Source organism: Eupeodes corollae, chromosome 1 (genome assembly GCF_945859685.1).
Source record: "Eupeodes corollae chromosome 1, idEupCoro1.1, whole genome shotgun sequence".
In the NCBI taxonomy this organism is placed as follows: Eukaryota; Metazoa; Arthropoda; class Insecta; order Diptera; family Syrphidae; genus Eupeodes; species Eupeodes corollae.
In genome coordinates this window covers 101787473-101808600 of record NC_079147.1, presented here as the reverse complement: position 1 = coordinate 101808600, position 21128 = coordinate 101787473, and the positions used below count along the sequence as shown (strand labels likewise).

Below are 21128 nucleotides of genomic sequence, written 5' to 3'. Positions count from 1 at the left end.
TGAAAGGCTGGGCTTTAACCACCCGGTAACGAGCTTATTCGGACGCTTTGGCATGGTCCGTCTTTTTTCTTGACTTTTCCTTTCATTTAATTTGGACCTTCATTTAATTTTTGTCCCTATGGATTTTACTGACAAAACTAACTTTAGACCATTTGCCGGCTTTCAGGATAAACTTTTAGCCTGCAGCCAGAAGAATGTAACGGGAAGTATTCAAAGCACTGGAACTTCCGATGCTGTGATGCTTCCCAAACCCTCAAGGAGCACAGCGAGTACCAGCCATAGTACTACTGTACTTCCTAAACGAACTAACCAGCCATAGCAGAGCTACTCGGGGAAACATAAGGTCATCTGGGCATTTTTCTGAGGAACCAGTTTAACAGAGCCACCTTCATTTTTGACAAGATTGCCAAAAATTAGGCTGCCAAAACATTTGAAGAGATCCTCAGGACAAAATAAAATACAAAAAGGTTATTGATGAGTACAATAACCTTCTGTCTCCTCAAGAAACGCCCGTTAAGCTTAATAGATTTCAGGAAAAGGCGTTTGCAGTTAAAAAAAGACAAAGTTTGACTGTCGGGAAAAAAAGATATTGTGCTATATCACATAGCAGTGCTATCGCGAACTCTTAGTGAGGTTGACGGAGATGATCTCCAAGTATCGATTATTTACAGCTCTAACAAGTTTAAACAGCAATAGTCTGATAGTGATGTGAAACAGTATCGATGGCAAGCTCTCTTAGTTGGTTTTAACTTAACCTTGTTCAAAATTGGAGCCTCTGGTTCTGCCCCTCTGGTGAGATGCTCAAGGGATACATAGTAATCAAGTCCGCTGACGAGATTTCCAGGGAATTATTTAGAGAACTAATTTCTCTGGATGAACCCAAGAGTTCGTCCTCGTTTGGAAGGATCATATTTAGGTCATCCTCAGTCTCCATTAAGGATAGAATGTTTTCGACTTTTTCAGAGGGTGGAGTCGTGATTGGAGAAGCCATGGATGCATCGTCACCCTGGAGAGAACACGATGTCCCAGGCCTACCAACCGCGAGTTCACCTACGGTTGTTGTAGGAGGCCCGCTATCCGCGATAACCTCATCTTTTTTGTATATTCGAATATTGATGGAGTCGAAACCATAATTTATAGAGCCATTGCTCACGGCTAGAGGAGCCAAGGATTCGTTATTGAGTACCACAATGACTATCCTATAAAGACCCCCTTCACTTCCTCTAGCTTGGATATCTTCCAGTTATACGTCGTCGGAGATGGATTACAATCCTTGATCATTTCGAGAATGTCCTCGATACCGGGAGGTTCAATTGGAATCCAAATGCGTTCTCTAGGTCTGCTAGGAATGTCTTCCTTAGCGACAACCTCCAGCTTTGCACCTGGCCAAACTTCACCTAACCGGCTGAAAACAAGCTTGTTTAAGTCACAAGACCTCTGATCGCCACAAAATATGAGTTTGACTTGACCCTGATGCCAACCCCCATCGCTTATGGAAGCAAGTGGCCCTGGAAGGTCAACCAAAATCCTTAAAACGGCACCCGAGAGCTTAACCTTGACCAGCTGCCAACGATCAGCGGAAATTGTGCCATCATCATCGCTCCTGGTAATGACCACACAAACGAATTTTCCCTTCGTGACGTCACATAAACTACCTTGTTTCCTGATGGGATTGAGGGGAGTGCTGGTTGTGAAGAAAGAGAAGTCCGTCTGTACAGAGATTTGCATATACAGATAAGGCTAGTTAATCCGGAGGTCGCCAGTTATCCGGATACTTCGTTAGAGACTGAGTTTTTTTTAATTGGTCCCCCAGCCAGGATGATCATCAGCTCGGGTCATTTAACACCTTAGATCCAGCCCAATATAACAGATGGTTTCAAAGGAAGAGAAAGGGAAAGAAGTCAGTTGATGTTAAGAACATCATTCTGATATGTAAGGAAATTATTAGGACCCTAAACAGCAATTGAGGTACGTTACCTAGGATAGGAAGAAGCACCGGAGAGAGGAGCGCTGTCTATCTTTTTCGCCATTACAACGTGGGAGGCGGGATGGGAGTTGGCTTGTATGCTTTGTTTATGTGGGAAAGGGTGATAATTCTGTAGAGGTAGAGGGATAAGAACGTCCTTAGTTTCAGGACTCATCTGAAGAAAATTCTTGAGAATCATTCACCTTACCCAGCTTCTACAACTCGACAAGTTCGACGTTCAAAGTAGAAGGCACTTAACCAAGTGGACAGAAACTAATCCGCGGTCTCACTGGTCTCAATGCAAGACGGTGTTGTCGTTAAGGCAGAAGAGCCGCAGAAAACCACACAGCTTATATAGCTATAAATTCGGCCACAACATCCTCTATTCTGGTAAAACAATTTAGGGATGAACATCAAAATCTTCTTATTTTTGTTCCATAATTGCATTTATGGAAATGAACGGCTGATAGCTCGGCAAGGATCGGCCCTTCATGGCTTACTTGCGAAAAGATTAAATATTCGTCGTCGTCGTGGAACTATGAAGTGCAGATGTTCTCAACTGTTCTGACAGAATCCAACTGCAGGTGGAACAGTCTAACAGACTGTACTATATCCAGGAAGATATGGCCTACCTTTAACAAAAACAGACCTATCGAACTTTGATGCACTAAAATATGTACCGGCGCTATTTGAGTTGTCATTGCAACTCATCAATCAGTAATTTATTTTGTTACTATGATATTTTTCATAAACTATTTAGTGTACCGCAGGGTTCGGTTTGGTCTACACCACTATTTTTCATATAATTAAGTCAGACATTTCTAATTCACAAAACTATTAAATTGTTCCCCATGTTATAAGGGTTTTCAATGTTTTAAATTCACATCTCTTTTCTCTAAACCTAGAACTCTTACTGCAGTATCTACTCCACCCCGTTACGCTCTCATATAAGTTTAAAATTTAATTTCCAGCCACAAACACTTCTCTTCACGTCATTTAGCGTGTTGCAGCAATTCTCATAAGATATATTCACACAATTTGTGACCAGGTGTTGTTGAAAAGTCCGATTTTTCTCCTAATTCCTTCCGTTTCCTTTTTAAATTTTTTGATTAAGCCATTAAAGTTGAGCTAGCAGTTGTCCGCCAAGTAGGATACTGTGGTGTGGTGGTGAGAACCGGAGGTATAGCGTTTTAGAGCTCTGATCCTACTTTTGCGAGTAGTTTGGTGGTATAATGCCTCTGCTGCTGCTGCTGTTAGTGCCATTTTACACCACACTATCATTAATGCACTGCACATGCAGAGGCACACACATGCATATATGCAACACTTAAAGCAGATTCATTAGTTGGGGTTCTTGTTCTTGCAGCAGCAATAGAAGCAGCAGCAGCCAGCAGGATACTTACTATACAAGTATGTAATGAAATGCACGATGCCAAGCAAAAATGTCCTAGATGAACTTGCACCACTTTGTTAAAAGCTTTCTAACTGCATGCAGCCCGAGGGTTTGAGATTAAGATTTTTTTTTTAGTATTCTTTTTATTATTTTTGTGGAATTTTCTTTTACTTCTGTTTAAGTCCTTATGGGAACTTTTAGTTCTGTCTGTGTGCTGCGGTTAAGTCTTTGGTGGCAATTTCGCACTACTATTGCATATTTTGTTTCAGTTTTTTTCTTCTTTCATAGTCGTCCTCGCTTCGTCGTCGTCGTCGTCCTTTGAGCAATTCTTCATCCCTAAAAAGATTTTTTCTTCTTCTATACATTTAAGTGGGTGGTTGGTAATGGCAACAGCAACGGTAAAAGGGTGCAACAATGACTGCGAGGACATACTATAGCGTATAGCGCGAAAGGACTGCGGTCGGTTAAGGAGTAGAACATAAGGCGAAATGAGAGTTTTTACAATACTTAATGCCAGTGTCCCGAGGGGGATTTGATAGCACTACTTGAATTTTTGTTCATGTACCTACCTCCCTTAAAGAGTTGGTTGGGGGTTGTAGGTTGGAGCCAGCCAGCTTACAGAATAGTGCATAAGCATAAGTAGGTGGCAGGAGAATGACGTGAACCAAGCATTAAACATCCAGCACCATGTGTGTGAGGATAGTTTTGTAAATTATTCAATTTAATCTTAGTGGAAGTCTGCAAGCGAAAACTTAATTGTGGTTTATACTATGCGACTATGAGAGTGCTGCTTGTTCGCTCATAATGGGCTTTCTTTTTTTAAAGACACATTCAAAAACACAGGTATAGAAGAAAGCCTACTTATACGGATAAAAAAATAAGTACATTCCTTTTTGTTATAATTTTTACATAAAATGCAAGTAAAGCGCGTTATTGTTATAAATTGTTTTGAGTAACGTACATATGTACCTACGTATAGTTTGGTAAGAATTAAGTTGTTGACCTCAAAATAATTTTTTGAGATTACTTTTAAATGATTTTTGTTCATAAATAAAGTGGTTGTTCAGAATGGCTTTGTAATATTATGTTGCAGCGTAGTATGTAAGGATATTTACTCCTTTAATATAAAGAGGAGATTTTATTAGGGTTATGTATATGAAGGTTTTATTAAAATTAAGTCCATTTGTATAGATTGAAGGACCATAGAACATTATAAAGTCGGTCATGTCTTTTTACTTAATTATATTCTCAGAGCCACAAAGTCCGTGGGTTTTGCTTTGTGCGGTTTCCTACGATGTGTTTGAGCTTCACCCATATTCTCTCAGTCTCTACGATCTCTTTTTGACTGCCCTAATTGTTTACTGGACTTACCTTTTTTTTAATACAGTCATTGCATTGTCAATACACTACCTTGATTTTCGTATTGTATATTACGGTTCCTGCCGCGGTCATTATGTCACAACTTTTTTTAAGAAAGAAGCACTTTTTGACAATGAATGACATGACACTTCATGTTCTTGAAAGCGTAATGTCATCGGAACGAATTTTCTCTCGCACGCGTACAGTTGCTAGAGTGTTTAAAGATCTTGACATTTACAAATGTGCTGGCCCGAATGGCATACCCGCTATTTTTCTTCAAAAGTGTTCTTCAACGCTTGCAAAACCACTGCGTAAGCTTTTCTATCTGTCCTATTCTACACGTCTCTTTCCAAGTGGATTGAAAACATCATTTGTCCAGCCTGTCCTTAAAAAAAGCGAATCCTCCTCATCTTGTAACTATCGTCAGATTGCACTAGCAATTATCAGCCTAAGAAATGTCTTGAAGAACGAAAGCTTCTTAATGATCGGCAGTATAGCTTTCGTAGCAATAGCTCTACTAGTGATCTTATGGTTTATCTCACCGAACAGTGGAACATATCCTTACATTGTCTTGGAGAAAGCACTTGATATTTTAAAGTGTTTGATAGAGTTCCGCATCAAGCTCTCCTATCGAGAATACGTGCATTTGGTATTGACGAATCTCTTTGTTATTGGGTTAGAAATTACCTTTCAGACCGCTCAAAAACAGAAGTATTGGACGGGATTCAAATCTGATATCCCTAAAATAAACGCTGGTGTGCCCCAGATCTACATTTAGTCTCCGGCACTCTTTCATACCTTTACAAACGATCTTTCATCTAAAACTTTTACCACACCTTAATTTTTCGTACACTGATGATAGTTCTATGAGCATTTCTTAAACGTCCCTTATATGTAGGACACCAACGACAGCGTATTAAAGGAAAAAGATCATCGTGAACACGATGGATCCGGCTTTAGACTCAAAAACACTATGGAATAGAATAACATCTTTGCAATCATCCAATTCAGTTCAATACTTTCCATATATTTTTCTAGATGGCTCATTAGAAAACGATCCAGAAAAAATAGCCAACACGTTCTCAAAAACATGGTAAACTTTTAGTGAAAAAAATGTTTTTCCAGGAAACGTTATTAGGAAGAAACTGACATTAAACTTAAATGACCTCCCTCTTGAAGAAAACTTCTACGCACACCTCGCAAATGATATTTCCAGAATAGAGTTTGACCAGACATTACTTAAAGGAACTTTTCTGGAGATGATAAAATCACATATAATTTGAGTAAATCAGCTGCCGATAATCTCAAAAACCGAATCTGAGCGTTATATAGCAACATTCTTCGGACTGGTATCTTTCCTCACGATTGCAAGAAAGCTATAGTCAAGCCGATTGCCAAGAGTTTCCATAATTGTCACCACATAGAAGGGTATCGACCGATATCTCTTCTTCCTGTTCTCTCAAACATTTTTGAAAAAATTATTTGACGTAGAATAGGCTGGTTTATGGAAGAAACGGTAAGTAATTAACAACATGCGTTTAGACCGAACAGAGCAGTTCAATTTTGAATCTAATGGAACATAAACTATGAGATAGTAGTCTTGTCATCTGACCTCTAGAAAGCTTTTGATCGTGTCACCACATTTCCTATCATAGAACAACTACACAAATGGGAAGTCCCTAAGCAAATATTAAAGGTTATAATATCCTTTTTATCCGGAATAACTTTTTGTATTGATGTCAACGGCTTTACTTTAAAAAAGCTAAAACTGGAAAACGGAACTCCACAAGGGCTTCCCTTGTCTGTGTATCTTTATAATGCTTATAGTGATGCACTCATTAGAGAGCTTACACTACCAAAACACGGTCTAGATTTTTTCGGTCTATATGTAGATAATATCTAAAAAAAAAAAAAAAATATCTACAGATTTCTTTCCAATGGTGATGACACCATTGGAATCAAAAAAGTTTAGAATTTAATGCTTTGAAAACTCGATGCTGTCTACAGTCTCAAAAGCGTAATACTACCCCAATGGTTTTATCAATGGGTGGTACTTGCATCGATTAGACTTAACAGCTTTCAGGCCTAGGTTTAAACATTACAAACCACTGAGTGTGGAGTAATCGCATATTCGACATCGCTAAGAATGGTGATAAGTGTTAAGATTTTATCCCACGATGTAAGAAGTTTTTACTCCTTCAGAATCGGCTTTAATTTATAAAGCCTGTGTTTCGAAACTCGAGTACACTTCCATATCTGGGCAGTTGCTCCTATTACGCGCTTGAGTTTCTTGGACAGAATTTAAAACAGAGCTTTAAAAATGATAGATGATAGGTTTCTAACTGAAACTTTTGTATAGCTCGAGCTCCGTCTTAATGTTTCATGTAAACAAGTTCCTCCCCTCAAACAATTCAACCGTAATATTTTTCTTCTGGAAATGCTCATCAGCTACCTCTTGAGCCTAATTTTGGAAGTACTGTAGAGTTCAGGGTTTCTTTCTTGAGTCGCACCACACGCATGTCCAATGCTTTACCTGAATCAATATTTCAAACTCATTACCATGTGCAGACTTTAAAAACCAATGCGCATCGGTATCTCCTTTCTAATCCTTTTCTCCTTCCCTAATTACTCGCATTGTGTTAAATTGTTATAAGGGTATTCATATCTCCTTGAGTGCGAGCACAATATAGAAGAAAAAAAAGCAAACAAAAATAAAAGCCTAATTATAGGGATTCTAGAAATGTATTTATTTATTTTTATTTATTTATTTATCTACAAGCTTAAAGCTAACAGATTTTAACTTAAAAATTAAAATATTACAAAATTATATTAAAAAGTAAACAATAAAAGTAAATTGGCCTTAAACAAATCCCTAAAATTACTTACGACTCATTAATACCGTAGATCCACCGAATCAAAAGCTTTACTGAAATCGGTTATATCGCATCTACTTGATTCTTACTTTCAAACGAATTCAACACATAATTTGAGAAAAGAGCTATATTAGTTATTGTAGAACGACCGGAAACAAAGCCATGTTGTCGGTCGGAAATATGCTCTCGGGTTATGAATTCCAATTTATTTTTTACCTGGTTCTCAAACAATTTAGGGATGGCAGACAACTTGGAAATACCACAATAGTTCTCAATTTCATTTTTAGGTCCAGATTTATGAATTGGCACAAGATAGGATATTTTCCATTCACTTAGAAATATACCCTGAGATAGAGATTGATTAAATATGCAATACAAAGGATAGCATAGCATAGCATGACTTAAAACAATTTTTTATACCATCAGCTCCAGGTATAGTTTTGAGCTTTATAGACTGGAGTCCTGAATATATTTCTTCTAAACGGAGTTGTAATCCTCCGATATCAACGCTACAGGTTTAATTATCTTAGAGTGTACTAAAACTGTAATTTCTAGCAGGTGAATAAACGGATTGAAAAAAGTCAGCAAATAGACAAAGTATTGTTGATGTACCTGATGCTTCAGTGTCCCCAAATGTCATTTGCTTTGGGTAGCCTGACGTATTTCCTTTCACATTTATATATGTCCAAAACGAAGAAGAACACTTGTGAAGGAATTTATTAAGAACAAAAAAATCTTTGGGCAGTTTGCTAAAATTAGCGTAGTGTAAATTATCATTAGTTCGCTTAAATTTGTTAAAAGCTTTACTTTTTAAATTTTTCAGATCAATTATTTGCTTGTTGTACTACGGGAGCTTTTGTTAAATATGTTTGGATCTTCTCGAAGACGGAACGCATCTACTAAAACTGTCGAAAATAATAGACACGAATACTTTTGTTCAAGATTCAGATTGACAAAATTAATTGACCAATCAAAATTTTCAAGAAAATTGTTAAATTCAATGAAGTTTGCCCTTTTAAAGTTAAAGAAGCTAGATACCATTTGATAAATACGTGTACAGTTTAAATTCAATAAATAGTTCCTTATGGTGATTGAAAAGAGTTGATCCGTGCATAAAAGTTGATAAGATATCTTGAGCATTATAACCAGCTTTGATACAATCCAGGAGTTATACGTATAATAGTAGAAAAATATTCCCTCCTCCTAAAACTATTAACAGAACCGGTAAACCTATTCAAAGACAGAGCTATATTCAGCGATCCCAGGATCTGAACAACTTAGGTTCCAATGTTTCAGCGATGAGTACTTGACCAATGGCTTACCTTGGTTATATTCGGACAATTGTAACAGTTTAAAATTCTCGAACTTGATAAGTTTACCCTTAAGTTGATAAGCATTAAGTTAGTCGAAATGAAAAATCTTGTTTATTGCCGGTTAAAACATTTCATACCGGTTCAAACATGACGAAGGGTTAGAAAACTTTCTAAGCAGACTCAACCACTGCGTAAGCTTTTTTATCTGTCCTACTCCTCAGGTCCCGTTCCAAGTTGATGAAATACCGCATTTGTCCAGCATTTCCCCAAAAAGGCAAACCTTGCTCACCCTTTAAATACCGACCGATTGCACTTACGTCCCTTTTTTCCAAGGTCATGGAAACGCTGATTAATTATATCAGCTCAAGATCAAAAGCTTCTTAATGACCAACAATAAAGCTTTTGCAGCAATAGATCCACTGGTGATGTAATATTTCATCTCAACGAACAGTGGAGAAAATCTTTACATCGTTTAGGAGAAAGTAAGATTATTGCACCTGATATTCCAAAATCATTTGATAGAATTCGGTATCAGGCTCTCTTATCAAAAATGCGTTCTTTCGGTTTCCATGAATCCCTTCTTCATTGGATTGGTAATTAGTAATAAACTTTTGAATCGTTTAATACAAGTAGTTTTGGATGTGTTCAAGTCTGAAAACCACTTATTAAATGCTGAAGTGCCCGAGGGCTCTGTTCTATCTCTTACACTCTTTCTAATTTTTAATAATGATCTGTCTGCAACTTCTAATCCAATACATTGTTTTGCTGACGATAGTAATCTTAGCTTTTCATATTCGTTTTCAGAATCACATCCCTTCTTCGGATGTAGAACTGCAACGACAAAATATTATAAGCTCATTAAATTCCGACCTAAACAGAATTGTACAATGGGGAATAAGAAATGGCGTGGAATTTAATGCTTCGAAAACTCAATGATGTCTTGTATCGTTACCCCCTTGCTATTATCTGTATATGGCACTTTCATCGAGGAGACTGAACATCTCGAACGATAACCTACACTTTGTCGCCAAAAATGCCGCAAGATGTGTGGGTTTTCTAAGGCGATGCAAGAAGTTTTTCTCCCCCTTTGATCTGGCTGTTATCTGAAAGACTTTTATACGTCCAAGCTGAAGTATAAGTCCCATATCTGTGCTGGTGCTCCTGCATCTTATTTAAGCCTTTTAGACAGTATTGAACGGAGAGCATTTAGACTGATTGGTGATAGTAACATAATAGGTTCAACATTGTCGTAAAGTTTCTTCTCTCACTCTCTTTTACCATTATTTCAACGTTTTATGCTCTAGAGAAATACCAAGCGGCATTCTTCCCCTTAAACAGTTCAATCGTAATACTCGCGCTTCTAGAAATGCTCATCAGTATTCCCTCGAGCCCAACTTCGGTCATATTGTCAAATACTGAGTAACGTTTTTAGCCGTACTACGCGAATGTGGAATGCCTTACCGCACATTCTTTCTTTTCCAGTATTTGCAATATTCAAAAATTCAAAACCAATGTGCACCGAACCCTCCTTTCAACCCCTCTCTCCCTTTCCTAGAGCTTACACTGTGTCTTGACATAGTAAGGGTAGTAATATCCCCTTGAGTGTGCGCTTATTATAAAAACAAAATCCTGATAATACCAATGCCGATTGTTAAGGCATGAAGATCGAAGTACCTACGTTAGTATTAAACAGTTAAAGGTGAGACTAATAAGGGAATGGCGTAAAGGTTAGTGCGTCGAAATGTCGCGCCATAGGTCTTCGATTTAATCTCTGCCTGTGCCACCTAAAAAATTTGAACTCTCCAAACGCGAGCAATTGAAAGAAGCCACGGTAAACTTTAACGATATTATATTTCAAACATAGAAATTCCAAATGATATATAACGTGTTATTTCAGTTCAAAGGTTGAACGCGCTTAATGAAATACCCTGTTAAAAAGAATAAGAACATAAAAATATTAAGTCTTAACTAAACTTACAACCATTTCTCAAGCATGATTTTCATTATTTAATGTAATTACTTGCGTGGAGGAATGTGATATGTGAATGTCAAAGGTTCATCATTATCATCATCCGAACTCAAGACGATCTAACTTGTTCTTCTTTTAACTTTTTAGTTGATTCACTCTACAACAACCTCCACACCCAATCCAGCAACAAAAAAAAAGAAGAAAACGAAGGAAAAACTTTTAAGTTTCACTATTTTTCCTAAAGTTCGTTGTAAGACCTTATACCCTACCCTCTACGAAACCCATGTTATAAAAAGTTCGTTTTCTTGGTTTCCTTAAGAACAAGAAATATAACTTTTTCAGTCTCGCACTAAAATGAGATAAACTCATTAAACAACAAAACGCCCTTAAAATTGCATGTATTTTTCTCAAATCCTTATACCAACCAACGAACCAACCCATCACCAACTGCAACGCCACAAACCATTCCTTTCCTGATGTTTGTGTTCCATTTCACCGCCTGCCATGCCTCTATACCGCCTGCGGTACGGTGCGGTATATGTATACAGTGTATAGAACATGCTGACTCTTATTCATAGCTTGTACTCATGCTCTTTTATTAAACTTTCGCAGCCTCGTTATCACAGCTGTCTCCCCCAATGTGGTTGTCACCGTTATGCTGAAACTTAAGGAACAAAAACTTGGCCTCAACAATGGCATCCACACATTAATCTATGCGATGACAACTTGCAACGATGTTGTGGCGATATTTACTTTTGGGGTAATTCTGGGTGTCATCTTTAATCCGGGTAAGTGATGCAATTGAAACAATTGAATTTCAATTTATTTCATTGAAATTTGATTATCTTACTACCTACATATGCATACAAATCACGCTAAGATACGAATAGAGGTATGAAATTCATGAATGCAATAATTTGTTGTTATTCCACAGGGAAATTGTCGGATCAGATATTGCAAGGACCTGTTGGTATTATTGTTGGTGTGGTTTATGGCTACGTTTTTGGATTGATTTTAGTCTACTTTCCATCTAAGGATTCGGTAAGCTATTGATTTACATATTTTTATTTATTTTTGAATTGCAATGTGAGTCGACGCAAAAGAAAAAGACATATCGTTCCAAAGCACAAAAATATCATTTCGATATCAAAGTTTTGAAGTATGATGAAGTAAAATACGGAAAAAGAAAACCGTAATATATTGTACTTTTTCCGCTAATATACAAAAATATTGGAGTACTTTTAGGTAATTCACCATTACTGCGCTAAGTGTCAAATATAACGCAACTGTGATACTAAAATCGGCATCAGTCCCTACGGTTCCAATTCCATACAAAAAATAAGTCCGAAGGTTTCTTAATTGCAGATGTCCAGATGGCAAATTAAAATCACCAAGACGAACTGATATTACGTTATTATCTTCCTATAGGAAGTTATTGTAATCGATCCGATTTGTCGAATTGAAAATGTTGACATTTCTCGACGTTTCAAGGTCTCTAGAGTCGAGATAAAAGATTTTTAGAAAGATGTCTGTGCGTGCGTGTGTACGTCCGTACGTTCGAGACTTTTTTTTCGTCGTCCATAGCTCAAGAACCAGCAGAGATATCGATTTCAAATAAATTTTGTTATACAGACAAGCCAGAAATTGCGTGTTTGTTTTTTTTTACCATAGCAGTTTGAAAAAAGGTGACCATTTTGGTAAACCCTAATTATCTTACGACCCAAAAACGCTAGAGACTTGAATTAAATTTTGTATAATATATTGTAACGTGATATCAAAGAAATTTATTTTTTGAAAAAAAATCCATTCAACGGTTTTTTTATAAATCAAAAAAACTGAGAAAAAAAAATGTGTCACCTACAAAATTTTACGACTTTAATATGATTTCGTCTCCAAAACAAATTTGTGCAACGAAGAATTATGTCTTTGACACCTGAAAAAATTTTGAGAAAAATCGAATTGACATTTTTTTTTTTAATCTAAAAAAACATTACATATTTAAAGTTGGTAAAACTTGAATATCGATTCAAATATCTTTTCAAAAACTTGAAATTTTGGCTTCACTCTTATTTTATTTCATAAGAAATATTGTTTTCAATATTCTGAAATATGTTGAGAAAAATCGAATTGACAGTTTTTTTTACAAAAAAATAAAAACTTAAAAAAAAAATGTGTAAAAATTGGTAAAAATTAATTTTCGACTCAAATATCTTTTCAAAACTTTGAGATATTGGCTTTAATTTACTTTTATCTGTGAAAAAACATTGTTGCCAACATTCAGTAAAATTTAAAAAAAAATCGAATTAACAATTTTTTAAAAAAAAATTAAAAACCGACAAAAAATTAGCAAAAGTCGGTAAAAATGTTTTTTGACTTCAAAATCTTTTAAAAAATTTGATATAATAGCTTCTTACTAATTTTTGTTATAAGAAATATTGTTTTCAACATTAGGACACATTTTGAGAAAAATCGAATTGACAGTTTTTTCACAAAAAATAAAAACCTAAAAAAAATGTATAAAAGTTGGTAAAAATTGATTTTCGACTCAAATATCTAGTCAAAAATTGTACAAATTGGATTTAAACTACTTTGATCTTTCAAAAAATATTGTTGTTAACATTCACTAAAATTTTGAAAAAAATCGAATTGACAGTTTTTTTACAAAAAATAAAACTCTAAAAAAAAAACAATACAAAACAAGACTTGGTAAAAATTTACTTTCGACTCAAATAGCTTTTCAAAAACTAAAAATATTGGCTTCAAACTTATTTTATTTTACAGAAAATATTGTTTTCCATATTCAATAATTTTTATATAAAAATCCAACAGTCCGTTTTTTCATAAAAAACGAAATATAGACAAACTTTTAAGCAAGACAAATCGACAGACGGGATCTGAAGTTATTAGTGTGGGTCACATTCCAGCCTCTTTTTTTTACTTTTTTTATGGAATTGTTTATTGATTGAATAGAAATTTAGTCTGGACGAATCATCATGATATATATTATTTCGTTAGCATGTCTCCCTTTTCTGGCTCTCATACGGAACTAATTTTAACAAAAAAGGTGCCAAAACAACGAGAATTTTCCGTAAAGTATGCGAAACGCATTTTATTGAATATCAATTTATAATTTGTTAAAAAACTTATTTTTTTTATTGTAATAAAAATATGAAATACTCCATAAATATTATGTTAAGGGAAAAGGTTTGTGTATTTGAATGAACTTATCGAATACACACCATTTTTTGTTCGGTAAGCTATTTTCATCCTAAGACACAACTCATCCTAAGACAACTCATCCCGGAAATACAGAATATTTGTAAGCTTACTTAACGAAAACAATTGTTTAAAATGCCTAACGCGAATCTGCTTAAAACCTGAACTTCCAAGTTTGAACCCAATTGACCCAATGGTTTAGGCTGTAGGAGCGTGGACAGACAGAGAGGACAGACCGGACGGAATCGCGTTACCCATTTTTTTCGACTTGTCTACCATCGTTATATCATGTTTGATTAAAATCTCGAGTTCGAAATTTTGCACGAATGCAAAACTTGCCATAATTTGCTATGTGTCGCAAGTAAAAATTAATAAAAGTTGGTAAAAATTGATTTTTGACTCAAATATTTTTTTAAAACTTTAAATATGGGCTGAATCATTTATCTTTTAAAAAATATTATTTTCAACATTCAAGAAAATTTCGAGAAAACTCGAATTGAATGGTTTTTTTAAAAATCGACTAAATATCTTGTTAACGAAAATAGATTTCGAAATCAAACATATGCAAAATATTGTTGGTAGTTTTTAAATTTTTTTCGAGTTATTAAACTGACAACTTTTTTAACAAGACACAAAAACCTACAAACCCTTAAAGCAAGACAAATCGACAGACGGGATGGAAAGATATCAGTGTCGGTCGCCTCCCAGCCTCTTTTCTTCTATAATTTGCACACACTTAAAGGTTTATAACTACAGCCAGCGTGAGCGTTAGGAAAACATAGAAACATTAAAAATGAGCATTTTAAAGTTTTCAATATAAAAATGTTGTCCCACGTGCTTAATGTACGGCTTGATGGATAAATTCTGAAATTGACTTCATGGTAAAACTGTTCGGCGTTTATAGAAGGGTGGCAATTGCGTCTGAATTGTTTTAGAGGATTAATGAAATTGGCTATTTCAATGGAACATTTGTTGTACAAAATCAGTAAGCAACTGAAAACATGTAACATTGTTAAGGTGCTTAAAAGGTGTTAAGGTTTCTGTTTCTGGTCTTTTACCTATTATATTCAAATCTCTTTATTAAATTTAGTTTGAATGACTAAAAGGTAAAAAACTACTTCCCAAGGGTATCAGCCACGAACTGAAGGTCAAGGGAACATTGTAGTAGAACCGCAGCCTATGGTATAAGAATATAGAACGACCACTTTGCCAAATTTTGCAACGGCGATGACGATTCCATTTCCACTGTAAGGAGATGCGACCATTCAACTTAGGTGACGCAGATCAACTATTCCGCCCAGCCGACCTCGACGAAGTGAAAACAGGTATATCGAAATTGGAGATCAACAAAGCTGCTGGAGCTGACATGACGGCACCACTGCCAAATTATTCCAAACAGCAGGCGATGGCTTGATACGTAACATGCTTCAAATCATCTGCAAAATGATCCGAAAAAAACATGGTTAATGGGTGGAATCTCAGCATAGCTTGCCCAATTCTATTATTATTATTGAACGTTACAAAACGTTCGTCAAAAACCTGATAGTTCTATACCAGTGTGGCTTCAGACCATGAAAGTCCACTATTGACCAAATATTCACATTACGCAAAAACAGAAACTTCAAATCGATATTCACCATCCCTTTATCCATCCCTTCATCCCTTTATAACATCATCAATAAGAAAGACCTTTACAGAGTAATGTCTAGTTTTGGCATCCACGTTGAACTTGTGTTGAATGACGATGGAGAATGCACGACGCTCTATCAAAGTCGGAAAAAAATTGATGCCAAAAAAGGGTTTCGATAAGATATTGTCATGTGATTTCTTCAACATCGTTGTATAAAGAACTGTATCTAAAAACTTAACCGTCAACACTAGAGGCACATAAATCTTGAAAATTGCTGCTTCTTAGGTCTAAGAGAGCAATTGATATCCCCAGCATCTAAAATCACTATCAATTAAGCACTCGTCACCCCGGTTCTTATTTATGGCACTGAGGCCTGAACCCTATCAAAGAAAGATGATAGCGTGTTATGATGCTTCGAGTGAAAAGTTCTTCGGGTGACTTTTGGTTCCATCTGCATAGATGAAGACAGCGACACTTACCAGGATCCAAGAACAAAAATCCAACGACATAGATGGCTGGGTCTTGTAAAACGAATGGATATCAACTCTCCCGCCCGGAAGATCTTCGAATTCAATCCTTGGGGACGGCGCAGTAGGGGAATACTGCCACTCAGGAGAGGGAGGACCTGCGAAACTAGTGACAGCTAGCTGCTGACCGACCTAGCTGAAGGCTCATGTTGGCTGAGGTGTTTGTCCGTCCTGGACTGCAAAGCTACCTTTAGTAAGTTACTAAAAGACTAACGTAGTAGTTATATTCAAGTTTTGAATGAATAAAAGCTTTGTAGTTCGGAATAGTTCATACATTTCTTGCCCCTTGAGATAAATCCTAAACACCTAACAGTATTTTGAGTAATGTCAAAAATGTGATAATTCCATTAGAGGTGACCTTCGATACACATTATATGTACAGGATGTCCAATGGTTTCTTCGATGCAAGTCCAGTTCATAAATATAGGCATTTGTGTTGTGGTGGGTTTCAACATTCAATGATAGTCCAACTTTTAAGTTCAAGGATGTGTATATAAAAATGGATATGAACAATTTTTATCAGAGAAACCATATCGTGGAAGTTTTCGACAAAAGATCCTTAATAAAAATAAGGAAGAGTATCGGAAAGAAAATGGGCACACCGGCTATTATTCATGGATATCAGATTTAAAATCGCCGAATAATACTCGGATTAAACGGTTCCAAAAGAAATGTCTAATATAACGAAGAAGAGATTCATTTAAACCTAATGTCGATGGTAACAAATTCTATCAAGTGCCTTTAAAACTGTAAGTACAATAATCCAACATTCGCCTAATCGATTTAAAAATGTCGTCAACTATTCTATGAGATAAAGCATCAGGTCACTTGTGGACCTATAGCTTTTAGAGCCTTAATGCCTTTTAAAACAAAAAAGCTTTCTATCTTTAAGGTATTTCTTAAGATGAATATTGTTCAGCGTTTCTAGGACTTTGAAAAAAAGAGAATCATTTTAATTCAATTTCTATCAGACTTCGCAAAATGTTTGATTTCACCAGTAACAGCATCACGGTGTCCAAGTAACGATTGTCCCCAAAGACTAAATTAGTCCACCATGTAATTTCCAAGTTGCTCAGCTTGAAAGGTCATATTGAAATATATATACTTTACTTCCTCTTAAAGCTACATACATTTAACAGTACTGGAAATGCACTTTTCTGTTAGTTTTCATGTCAGGAAATTTAATGAATGTCTTTTCTATAATTAGGTATTGTTGAAGCTGTTCAACATCTTGCCGAAAGGACTGTTGTAGAACAATTCTTAAGCGTACTGTGAATTGACCAGTACCTTTTATCAGCCTTTATAAGTCGTGAATAATAATGTTTACTAACAATATCTCGTTCACCATCTTCTGCGAGTGCATGTCCCTTTAGTTCATCTAAATACGTATACAATAATCATATAGTCGAGTCATAGCTTATATAGCCCTACAGACAATTCACAATAATAATTCTAACTCTCTCAATGAAATGACTATAGTACATAAATACTCTTGAGTTCTATGAAGCGAATCCCTGAGGCATAAAAATCCCTCACCCGGTGTCCACTCCATCCTCCTCTTGTCGACCAACAATGACATAGCTGACATCTTATGTATTCCAACTCTGCCCCCCCTACATAAAAATGAACGCAAAATCGCGATGGGACAAGTTCGCTATACCCCACCTCTACAAAAAGTACTACTTTAAGGTACAAACGTTGCGCTTCTCTTGCTTTTGTTGACTGCTATAACCACTCTGTTCTGTAGGTACTGATGATGATGATGATGCTGCAAGGTAAAATCCATCACTTCATGATCCTTGTTAATATATGCTGCTCCAAAAGGTCCTTCTGTTTTTGAGTGTAAAATTTTGTGGAAATGACTGAGGTGTTCGCCAAGCGACGTATAAATTATTCAAGTTTAAGTCGGAAGAGGAAGAGGAAGGGGAAGAGCTAAGAGCGAGTGCTATGCAAGGATCAAATAAGGCAAAGTACAATACTGATGGTATACGAATCTTATCTGCATATATTTAAAATATATCCATAACGGAAGGATTAAGCTGAGCGTAAAACAAAATACAGAATTTATGTATATTGTTCAGTTCACCCTTCTGTTGCAAGTCGGCTAAAAATATAATTGTGATACCTGATGGTTTGACACTTCTGTTGAAATTCATGGAACGATACTTTTAGTTTTAGGTGGATTGGAGCTGCATGTAGGTCATGCATATGTTTTGAGGTATGAGCAATCAAGAGTATGAGATCTAAAGTATTATTACCTTGCAGAAATTGTGTGACGAATCTAAATAGCTGTGAGGATATCTATCTTTAAGATCAGAGATTCTTTATTGATGCATATTCTTAGTGACCTTATAAAATAAAAAAAATCTTCTTCTATTGGCTAAGGTTACAAGACGGGCCATCTTGTGGTTTCTTCTTATATCATAGAGTATCTTGAAACTGAAAGCTGAGTTCTGCTCGAATTCTTGGCTATTATTCTCCGTCTAAGTATAATGTACGCTCAAGAAATGGGGTGGCTGTAGCCGGGAATCAATTTGCCATCAAGCTCAGGAAGTATCCCCTTCGTTATTGCTTCGCAGCTCCAGTTTTAAGGCAGCATGAGTTGAACAACATATGAGGATCAGAGTTTGGTGTGGGTTTTGAATCATTTGACCATTTTTCTTTAAATATGAGGCTGGAAACAATGTTTCGAATACAGTTAAGATTACAGAACACATCTTAACGATTTACTTTTCCTGAAGTTCCAAAAATGTCAGCAAGCCTGACTTACCTGAAGACAGCGATGAAACTTATGAAACTGGTGAACCTGTCCAAACCGACAAAGCATATGAACTCAGTAAGGCCACCGTGGCCAACGACATTAACAAAACAGGTTATCCGCACTAACTGACGTGACTAGAAAGATTTATGAGCCTTTGTGAAGACTTTTTCGTCTTCAAACTAACGAAAGTTAAACCTTTTTTACGAGCTAAGGTTTGAATTTACTTACTTAAGGTGGATCTACAATATGGGATGGACCTGGGGGTCAGCCAAGATGCGTCTCTAGCCAGCGTGGTGCGCTACTAGTTGTCTAAAGTTTGGTACCACAAGTTAGTTCAGTTTCTTTCCTATCTGCGTGCGTCACCTGAGTCGCGGTCTTGCACTACTGCGCCATCCCTCAGGATTATATTCAAAGACACTCCGGACTGGAGTGCTTGTGCCCATACATGAACCAGCCATCTAAGTCGTTGGTCTGTTATTCTATTCACTTACAATTATGAGAATACAAATGAATTTGAGGTAGAATGTTTTGGAATAGTACACAAACAAGATTATGTACAGGAGTCCATATCAATGTTGTATTTCCCTTGAGCCGTACAGAATTCGAAACACAAAACAATATATATGAAAAGGCCAAGAAGGACTTTTATAATAAATTATGTATAATTAAAAGGGCTATTAAAATGTCTAGGTCGTATTCCAATCACAAGGACTTGCTTCTAGAAAAGCTACGATGAGAATGCCCCAATTCTCATCGTTTCACTTTTCTCTAGACGAAAATTATTTATTGTTTTTGTTTCATTTTCAAACAATCCTTAACGACGCTTTCAAAGCTTATCGATCTGCTAATAACAAATTTACAAAGTGTTAATTTTGAATATCTTTATCTATCATATATGTACGAGTATGTCCCAACAGGAGTTATGGAAAGGGTGCAAGTTTCTTTTCTCAAACACTCAATCCAATCCAATGCTAACACCTTCAGATATCTCGATCAACACTGAACCAAAAAGGTACGTAAATATAATTAAAAAGTTCGTTGAGACAATGAATATAGTGATGGAATTTGTCCAATAAACATATTAATTGTGTCAGTGAATTATCGTTTATTATTCTCCATTTCCGGCTGAAAATTTTACAAACAATTTAAAATTTTCGTTTATAACCACAATAAACTGAGTTTATTGATTTTGATAAATCCATTAATAAAAATAAACAACCGTTTATATTTTCGTTTATAATATTAATAAACCCGTTTATAGCCTTAATGAACAGAGTTTTTTATTTTTAATAAATGCGTTCATAAATATAAACAACTGTTTATTATCTCACAGTTAATTAATTTTAATAAATGCGTTTATAAATATAAACAACCGTTTATTATTTCCGTTTATAATAATAATAAACCTGTTTATAACCCCAATGAACACAATTTATGAATATTAATAAATGCGTTTATAAATATAAACAACCGTTCATTATTTTCGTTTGTTATATTAAAAAACTCGTTCATTGCCTTAATGAACAAAGTTTATTGATTTTAATAAACGCATTCATTAATATTAACAATTTATTTATTAAACCTGTGTATAAAATTAACAAATAAGTTTATAACCACAATAAACAAAATTTATTGATTTCAATAAATTTGTTTATTGCGTTTATTAAACCAATTTGTTACATTCAAAAACAGGATTATTAAAATAAATCCCTTTTTTCTGGAGGATTTACATGGCTGCAAAAGCTTATTACTTTTGCCAAACTTTTACCATATATCGTCAAAAGCGTGTTTTTTGACAAAACATAGTAAAGTTATGGCAAAAAAGAAGACACTTTTTCAGTCGTGTAAGTCCAGCATAAGATTGATCTAAAACGTATAAAAGAAAACATTCATATTAATATTGTTTAAAAAAAAGTTTCCAACTTCCAGTTACAAACCTGTTTACAGCGCCAATGAGTGACTTCATCCTGGATCTCACTATCGAAGTCTATGCTGAAAATTATAAAAATCTGAAAATAAAGAATTCCGAACTAATAAAAATGATCTAGTTAATTTAATTTTACAGTTTTTATTTTTTGTAGTTAAGTTCATTTATCAATAAATGAGTCCTTGCGTTCATTT

General features: G+C 35.5%; 1 protein-coding gene across 1 annotated transcript in view; it reads left to right on the top strand.

Annotated features, from left to right (window-relative positions):
* LOC129939851 (sodium/hydrogen exchanger 9B1) overlaps positions 1-21128 on the top strand; it is a 145146-nt gene that overhangs the window by 108971 nt on the left and 15047 nt on the right. The window contains exons 6-7 of the mRNA XM_056048025.1: positions 11486-11661; positions 11808-11914. Of these exons, the coding sequence (XP_055904000.1) occupies positions 11486-11661; positions 11808-11914 (283 nt within the window). The remainder of the gene's footprint in view (positions 1-11485; positions 11662-11807; positions 11915-21128) is intronic.